At 34.5% G+C, this 9507-nt stretch overlaps 2 protein-coding genes across 4 annotated transcripts; both read left to right on the top strand.

Annotated features, from left to right (window-relative positions):
* Positions 1-374: 374 nt before the first annotated feature.
* Positions 375-3369, top strand: LOC108688630 (protein C12orf4 homolog). 2 transcript variants are annotated; one of them, XM_018194970.1, is made up of 9 exons: positions 375-1272; positions 1494-1715; positions 1804-2007; positions 2124-2239; positions 2334-2470; positions 2540-2660; positions 2733-2851; positions 2940-3065; positions 3153-3266. In XM_018194970.1, the coding sequence occupies exons 1-9, from the start codon at positions 686-688 to the stop codon at positions 3264-3266; spliced, it is 1746 nt and encodes a 581-aa protein (XP_018050459.1). In that variant the 5' UTR covers positions 375-685. The 2 variants fall into 2 exon arrangements, with proteins under 2 accessions (XP_018050459.1, XP_018050458.1); XM_018194969.1 differs by having other exon boundaries at positions 2334-2660; positions 3153-3369.
* A 1376-nt stretch (positions 3370-4745) lies between these two features.
* LOC108688631 (vasorin-like) lies at positions 4746-8016 on the top strand. Of its 2 annotated transcripts, XR_001931798.1 has the most exons (5): positions 4746-4919; positions 5336-5692; positions 5826-6427; positions 6892-7437; positions 7752-8016. XR_001931798.1 is itself a non-coding variant. In XM_018194971.1 (4 exons), the coding sequence occupies exons 1-4, from the start codon at positions 4860-4862 to the stop codon at positions 7184-7186; spliced, it is 1314 nt and encodes a 437-aa protein (XP_018050460.1). In that variant the 5' UTR covers positions 4746-4859; the 3' UTR covers positions 7187-7531. The 2 variants fall into 2 exon arrangements, 1 of the variants encoding a protein (XP_018050460.1); XM_018194971.1 differs by lacking the exon at positions 7752-8016 and having other exon boundaries at positions 6892-7531.
* The last annotated feature ends 1491 nt before the right edge of the window (positions 8017-9507 follow it).

Raw genomic sequence — 9507 nt, 5'->3', positions numbered from 1 at the left:
TTTTGATAAGATTAGAGATTTTTTTATACTAATATTTAAATTAATCGTAGATCTATTTATCTGAATTATTCTACAGTATAAACTAAATCACAAACACAAACTTATTTATTGTGCAGTATTTTGATGTTTATTACAGCTAGTACTAGCATAAATCGATAAAGTAAAAGCTCGAATAACATAAAAACCGTTCATTTTATCATTTAAATTATAATTGATATAATGAGAACTTACTGTGTCAACAATGTATTTGAACTGAAATTGAAATGAAAGTTGACCGAAAAAACTGTCTTATTTCAAAAGTACTCGATGCTCACTTTCTGCTGATATTTTACAGATGTTTTCACTATCATGTTTAAATATTTATTTAGATAATATTTGATTGGATTTACATGTTACGTAGGCATTCAAATTTGTAGTTACTTAAAGTTGAAATTAAAATTAATTGGCTGCCGCTATCGTTGAAATAAATATAGACAATAAACATAATAAAAAACTGTTACTGAGAATTATCTTTGCCCTTTTAACCCGAATGTTGTGAAAGACTTGACCTTGGCGGGATAAGTGTACTACTCTTTTCAAGTCTTGTAATGTCTTGATAAGGAAACTAATTATATAGAATTTATTACTTTAATCGCAGTTATTAACTATATGATTGTTTCACTGTACTACTTATAATGTACTTATAATGTACCATTTTTGCTATCTACTTCTCATAAATACAAATTCATTACAAAAATCACATGACAAACAAATATTATTGAAGACGATGAATAAAGCAGAAGAGGAATACGTCGAAAAAACATTCGTCTACAAATTTCCAACATGTACTACAAACCAAGAATACACGCTAGAAATTCCGTTAAAAATACCATATCATGGCTCCACAAAAGAGTTAATGCATCGTATAATGTCATCATTCAAACTACCATGTTATGTGGAATCAGATTTGTTGAAATCTCTGCAGCATAATATCAAGGAATTTACACTGCAGTTTCATGATGAAAAAGCAGAGAAATTTATCGAAGCTGCCAAAGCAGGAAGTCTAGATTTAGAAGAAATAATTAAAAACTGGGAGAAAATATATAAGCAGAAGACAGTAGAATATTCCGATCCCATTGGGACCACAGATGAGGAATTATTTGCTGCGGCATATCACAGATTAGTGCATTCCCCGTCTTTAGAACCAATTTTGCAAGAAGAACACAAATACGGACGAGATGTTACTGAAGTAATTCAAATGAGGGATACCGACTATGAACGTCTCACACAAAAGTTAGTAACATTTTACGACTTTTCATTTCTCACTTTTTTATGTATATGCATTTAATATATGCTTAAAAATGTGAAGCATAAAAAATATGAATATTTAAAGTTTACTCAGAAATCTGACAATCTGTTTATTTGTTATTTATCAATTACCTTATTTTGATTAAAAATAATAAGTAAGAAAAAAAGAAAACAGTGTTTCAAAAGAAGGATTGTATAAATTCCAGACAAACCGACGAAATGCGCGTTGCCGTCGAGGCCCTCGAAGCAGGATCTACAGAAAAGTCCATAAACGACATGGCTGGTCGTCATTTCGAGGAACAAAGCCTATTACAAGGTTTCTGGGGATCCAAAATCGATGCTTTGAGATTAGATCAACGGCGGCAGTATCGAAATTGGATTATGAGGCTACTTGAAGAGCAACAAACCAGTATGGTATCTACGCCAATGTAAGTGTCTCTTTTGCATTTTGCTACTCAGTTTAAAAAAATTAAACAAATCTTATTGAGATAAAAAATGTACATTCTCACGCAATAGGGGTTCGCCCATAATACCGTTACCACCATTGCGTCCAGCTCTAGACAACTTCGTTCACAGCGAAGAGAAGCAAATGACAGATTATCCTCTGTTAGAAGAAAGCTTTACCATACATTTGGGATCTCAAATGAAACAAATGCACAACATACGCATATTGACTGGAGATGTGCTTGATTTTTGTCGTACAAAAAATAGCGAATCCGGGTATGTCTAATAATTTTTACTGAAGCAAAATATACTTCCTTCCTTATCGATTCCTTAATGTCTATAATAAGTCTCAGTCGATTGTAATGGAATATACAATAAAAACATACATTTAGGATGGATCCAACGCCGCAAAGATTGCAAACAGCGTTAGGATTGTATTCAAACGATCTCTGTGGATTGGTTCTTCTAAGCGATAATCATTTAGGCAGTTATTCTGGAATAACAAAAGGTGCCTTCTATATAGACTACGTCAATGATTTTCAAATTATTTTATCACTGGCTTTTATGCGCCTCTTGTAAACATGAGTTCTGTACTATTGTAGAATTATGTTCGATATGTCAATTAACCACGGAATTCCATTTTCCGCCTATCGATGAGCAATTGGAAAAGATTCGAGAAGACGTGAAGGATGCCGTCGCCTGGAGACAGGCACATCACAGGGAAGGAAGCGATTCCCATGTAGGCGACAGTATTAAAAATTTAATTTATGGTTACATCGGCATGCAAAACCGTGCGTGTTATTTACAGGCGAAGAAATCTACGATGAGCAAGAGCCTGCAAACAGGCGACATTTTCATTACAAGACATTCTAATCTGGCGCAAGTTCATGTGGTGTTCCACATGGTTGTCAATGATTCTCTGAGATCCGGTAAATAACTAGCAGTTATAAATTTCCTATGTAACAAATTACAGAGTTAAATGCATATTATTGATTTTATAGGTGATATTAATTCGAGACATCCTGCTATTCTGGGATTGCGAAACATTTTGAAGACAGCGTGTTGCAACGATGTGACAACGCTTACAATACCCGTGCTGCTTGTCCATGAAATGTCAGAGGTAATCTATCGCTTAGATAATTTAAATAGATAATTCTTAGATAATTAGGCGAAAAATATAAATAATTTACATTAACATGCCGCCATAGGACATGACGGTTGCCTGGTGCACAAAACGAGCAGAGTTAGTTTTCAAGTGCGTCAAAGGTTTTATGATAGAGATGGCCTCTTGGGGTGGAGCCGAGCTGAAAAATTTGCAGTTTCTCGTACCGAAAGTATGTTCGGCGATAAGCATAATCCACTGATTAAAAGAAGAAGGAAAAAAATTGCACTCATGTCGATATTATTCTTATCGGTTGCAGGGAATGTCGGAGGAGGTATTCGGAACGTTAGCCACAATGTTGCCTAGTATATTTCGAGTATCGAATCCATTAGTTTTCAAAGCTACCAGTACTCCACAAACTCCGAAAAAATGAACGATTCCTCATGTCTTTGTTATCGTAACATGCGTTCAAAACGCTACTATATTGTTATATATTGTGGATATGTAGTTTCAATTATTATCCGCCGCAGGCATGAAAAAAGATATGACTGAATAAATGACTTTTAATGAGCTTTTTCTTTATATTCCTTTCACACTGATTTCCCATGAAGTTCAATTGATATTTGTAATGTTAAAGAAATTTTCCACCAAATATCTTAGGATTTATTTAATGTATACTGTATTTCTTTTTTTTAATGTTATTAATAGAATTAATTACCCAAAACTGTATTATATCAAGAAAATATCTAATTACATAATTAATTATGTAATTAGGTATTTTCTATTCTATTTAACTTGTAAAATATTATGAAGCTTCGAAAATAACGTAAATTTTTATGATTGTAAAAATTTAAATTTTAATCTCTATAATTATGAAATTTTAAAAATAATGGGTAGTTTCATAACGAAATTCTAATCTTTAAGATTAAAAAGCTTCGAAAATAAAAAAAATTTTATGCATAATCCACCGATAATTATAAACGGGATGTATGAGTAACATTATCGCCGTTAGATGCGCGATACGAAGAGCGAGGTTTATCTCTCTTAGCCCGTATTTTTATTTTTTGGAGCATAGCAGAGTAGATATGTTAACGTTTTTCGGGTGCGAGTCTTGTCGCGAGAAGCAACGTCAATCCATCGTTCTAACGATCATAAATCTCACGGAGATACCGCTCAAACGTCGCTTATAATAATTGAAAAAATATGCGCGATTAATTGTGTCGGAGAGACAATCGCTGATCGAGACCCGATGAATTTGTGGTGCGCACGACTCGCGTAATCGCTGGTTTATCACAAAGTGGTACGTTAGCCTCGGTGATTCTGAATTTCTGACTGGGGACGGATTAAATTAACACTGCTACTTTCGTGACGCCAACTCCGTTTTATTTTAGAAAAAAATATTTATTTGCGGGATCATAAATAATACGTGATCATTAGGCATTGGATAAAAACACGACGATAACCCGCAAAGTTTCTAGTTATCTTTGAAGATAATACTCATAAAAGCCTAAAAAGCGTTAATATGTTCATGTTTTTGAACCTTGTTGATTTATAACTGTAAATAAAACAGCTAAATTGAGTAGATACTTATGAACTAAATTACACGATATCCGAAAAATTTCGTTATCAATTTATATACAAATGTGAAATGAAAACAACGATGCCTCTATCGACATTGTATTAATGTGATATAATACAATTTCCAGATCAGATTGGAGGAAGATTTCTGTTGAGATAAAGTAGAAAATTGTGATTTTCTGGAGCGAAGCGGATTAGCAACAGGCGTATACCGCTGATCGAAGTGCAGAAAGCATTATAATTCTTGTGCAATGATTCTTCTACTCCCCTCTTAATTCGGCACTGCAATCTTCGGCAGAGTGTCGCGGATGAATTCGTTGCCATTCCATCGGATCTTAGTGCGGGAAGCATAGTTCACGTTAGGTGGTTCTGGTAATTGGCTGATCGGGTGCATCGAAGATCAGATCGCTTAAAAAATCGACTAATCAGATAACTACTACTCGACACGATGCGGCTCGGATCGCTCGCATTTTTTGTCATCATCGTTTCGTTCGTCTCGGCGATAACGGTAAGTTGATTTTTAATTTGGCGGTGATTCCACCAATTAGATCGCTTGTGAATAAACATTTTACGATTTTCCAGGACTCTCGATGACACTTCCATCATTTGTTTCAATATCAGTTTCCGGTTGGATATCAGCTTATCGCTTTTTTAAATTTCATCGCTTTCCTGTGTGAACGCGTCTCTAAATTTACGCTCTAAAATTATGTTTCGAAAGACCTTCCTTTTTTATTTTCGATAAATACGTTACTAAATAAACAAAAATTAGAGTTTCAATATTATTCAATCGTACACGTGTTCGAATAATACGCATTACTCGTCGCATCATTACGATATCGATTCGATTTCATTGTCATTTCTCACTGAATGATCCAAAATCGTTTTATGTGAATAAATAAAATTAAAAAGAGACTTGCGTTGCAGGTAGACCTCTCATTTCGGAAAATGACGAAGGAAGATTTCTTTATAAAAATACAGAACAAAATCAATCTGCAAGAAGTGACGGATCTCAATTTAAGGGGAAACGAAATTGACAGTTTTCTGGATTGCTCTACTAATCTGGAGGCACTAAAAACATTAGATTTATCTCAGAATCATCTTCAGAGATTCTTCTTCTTATGCAAAGAAGAATACCATTTGCAATTGTTAAACGTAAGCCACAATAAACTAGAATACATCGATGATAATGCTCTCAATGATCGAATGACGAAACTGAAGATATTAGATCTTTCTTTCAACAAGCTCACTGTCGTCAACGAGACCATGTTACAACATCTAACGGTAATGTTACAGAATTTTTTAATTCTCTCCTAAAACATTTCAAATTTTCTCAAGGAGATTATTTGTGAAATTGATTTTTTACCACTTTTTGCACATTCGCATGTCACACAACTGGAAAAGAATTTTTTTTCAGATTCTGGAGTATTTGTCTTTGTCCTATAATCCCATAGGGGATGGAATTCACGAAAATGCTTTTTGGAATTTAAAGGCATTAAAACATCTAGACCTGAGTAACATATCCGCGCCATACTTTTTATCAAATTTCTTCAAGACCTTGACAAACTTGTCGACTTTGGATCTATCTTGGAACCCGATCAGTGCGATACCTTTATTACCGATAAATTTACAAGAGTTGGATTTATCTGGCACGCAAATGATAAGTTTTGAGAACCTATATCTACCGCAGTTACAAGAATTGCGGCTAAACCACATGCCGAATTTGACATCGCTGGCACTGAATGATCTCGAGAATCTGACCAGTCTGGAGACGTTATCATTGATCGGTTCCAAACGGTTGGTCTTACTTAATCTTTGGTCGCAAATCGGCATCGTGCTACCACGATTGCAGCGACTTTCGATAAAAGACTGCGGCCTCAAAACCTTGACTGTTGAGCTGCGTCCTTTGATACAACGAACACCCGTTGTTGAATTAGAAAACAATCCTTGGGAATGTGACTGCAACTTGGAATGGATTGGCCTGTTGAATTCGACTAGGAATCTCAGTCGAGACATTAGGTAAGATATCGACGAAGATATTACTCTCAGTTGATAAGAGTTGCCAATCAAGCAAAAGCAAAATTTAAATGTTTAATATTCGCTTTCTTGAATTTATTCCAATTATTTATATTATTTTTTAAAATAAATATCATAAATATCTCTTTTACATCTCGATAAAAATGTAATATAAATATAACGACAATATCATGCACTGTTCATCAAGCTTCAATTTTATTTCTTCAGATGTCTCGAGAATTTCCGTGTGAAGAAATTCTTTTCCTATTATTACGAGATCAATTTTATTAATAATAAATTCAATCTTTATAATATATTATTAATTTCTTATCTCAAAGTAATATATAAAAAAAATGTGAATATTATAACTACTACTGCAGTGTATTTTTTGACGATATTTTATCATTGAAAGATATACTCGCGAATACAAGGACATAATCAATCATTTTGTTAAACTTGTACGACAGATGCCATGCACCAGATCGACATCATGCCAAACTCCTGGCTGAAATCCTGAAATATGAGCTGCAATGTGAATACAACACGTCCGTCATCTATCCGATCCTGTGGACAGGCTTCTCGATATTGATCGTTGCCATGATCGTAGCCACGGTTTTGGTTCTCCTCAGACGGCCAATAAGCCAATGGAGCTTCAAGGGAAGGAACGGGGATACCGTCACGTACAAAAACGTTGTGGAGTCGAACAATGATCTGGTCCGAATACTGGCGGTGTCCGAGACGCACGAACGCAACGAAGAATGAAGCCAAATTGAAAGTGGAAAGAGAAAGAACAACACAGACGAGTGGACGGAAAAATCGTCCGCTAACAGCGGACATTTCAGCAAGTCTTTTTGCAAAAAGCTTTATTGTAACGTTACCTTGTAACGTAAAATATCGTAATTGCGATGACCACCCATGGAAGTCGTCCTAAAAGATTATCTTATTGTTTTCTTTTTCACGTAGGTGGAATACGTTGGTTCACAGCATGTAAATAGAACAAATGTTGATTTAAGGTATTTTAAGTAAACAATATGGAAATTAAGTTTCTTTGAAATATTAAAAATTATTTTTTTTCTGTAACGATAAGATTAAAATTTTCGAAAAGGATTGCACACAAAAAGAATGATTTGAAGTATCCAAAATTTAGCTAAATACAAATCTGAAAATGATTTTGTTAAGTAGTCAAAATATTGTAATTATGTATCTCAAGCATGATGATCGATGCTGCAAAAAGTTTTTAACAATTAATTTGAGTGTCCTACATTATTTTAACGATCTAACAAAATTATTTCAGATCTGTTTATTCTGTATCTAATTAAATTTTCAGATATTTCAGCAAGATCATCCTTTCTATGCAATAAGTCTAAAGCTGATTCCTATGCCGATAGGTAACGAATTATCTACATTATTATTATTATTATTATTATCTGTATACAAACGTATACAGATCTAAATGAAGTATAATCGAATGAGAAAAGTTTCTCAGGCCTCGTGAACTCAAATGATTAAATTCAATGATCATATTCGAATTCTCGAACAGCATTCCCAGTGTCCGATAATAAAAACTGAAACCTCTGTAGTCGAATAAAACATTTGTGTCTCTTTTTTTCTAGCGGTAAGAATTGGCGTTTTGAAAACCCCTTTACCTTTGTTCCACACGGCGCGTCCGTTGCCGTAGCACAAAAGAAAAGCGGATACAAAGAACGCAATGGCTCATTTGCTCTGAATGACGGTAAGATCCTCTCTTCCGCGTAACGACGCGGCAACGCGTGGCAGTACGCACGAATTATCGTGCGTGGCATCTTGAGAACGCGCACTCAACTAATTGAAATGCTACGAGATTCCGCCAGAACGGGTTCCATTCCCGGTAACCTTCCGATTGACGGGCAAAAAGAGCCTTTTTCACAATTGAAGTCATCCTTGAATGTTTCGTTTCGACGTACCGTCTTCGAAGAATAATAAAAGATATTTCTCGAGTATCGTTCGCTTCAAAGAACAGATTATTAATGATCGAGTTTAAAACTTCTCTCGCCGCGAAACGTAAAAAAGAAATAAACTTTTATAAATTTATCGATGGCTATATATTGTACCATATGCCTATACATTTATATGAATACATACCTAATATTTCTATGAATGCAGTCGTTCAAAATTCACATAAAAGTCATGATGACATTTGTGTTAATCATAAATTGGTCTCAATTTTTAATATAAAAATACTAATATAAACTAATATAAAAATACTAATATAAACTAATATAAAAATACTAATATAAAAATACTATTAGAAATTTTTGACCAATCAAAAATTTAGTTATTATATTCAATTATCATTAGATATGCAATGTTACATCTAGTAGTTTTACATCATGTTGTACAGTACATAAAAAAAAAAATATTTTTAATTATGATCATGGTTAACATTAATGTTTATTTCGATATCCATAATAATCCAGTCTTGTGTCACAATGAGGACGATCGCAATTCCATCAAACCTTTCGTATGCACTCGCCGACATAGCGGTCGTTGATGAAACGTTAAAGTGTAGGGCGTTACGCGTTCTGTTCCAAGAAGGGGCACAATATTGGCGTGTTATGCGATGAGCCAGCAAATGGTGCTATGAAGATCGTCAGTTTACGTGACGTGCACCATGATCGCGTGCGATGTAGCGATCAGCCTTTGTATCGAAGTATGATCTTCCTATGGGAGAACCTATTAGGTTACGCTCGAGCAGAAAGAGAGAGCCCCCCACGGGCGAGGATGTCGTATTACCGGGGGAGTCACAATATGCAAAGAGAGGAGCGCAAGAAATCACTAAGGAAGAGATGCGCCTTCCGTTGATCGGAAGCCTGCGATTACAACTCTCCATGTTGGATTTATGCCTATGTAGATATACAGGCTTCTTTTTATTAATTCCTCAACACGCTTTTTTTACGTAAACAAACTATATGTAGATATCTACCTGTTCCTTATCCTTATATATATATAACTTTTTATTACTATTAATTTACTTGCAGTTTATAGCATTGAGTTTATATTTTTTTATTGAACAAGAATTGTCTTTTCTTTATTGTAAAAGGATT

Source organism: Atta colombica, unplaced genomic scaffold, assembly GCF_001594045.1.
Source record: "Atta colombica isolate Treedump-2 unplaced genomic scaffold, Acol1.0 scaffold236, whole genome shotgun sequence".
NCBI lineage: Eukaryota > Metazoa > Arthropoda > Insecta > Hymenoptera > Formicidae > Atta > Atta colombica.
Note: the sequence above shows the minus strand (reverse complement) of the source record. Positions and strands in the feature narration are given on the sequence as shown.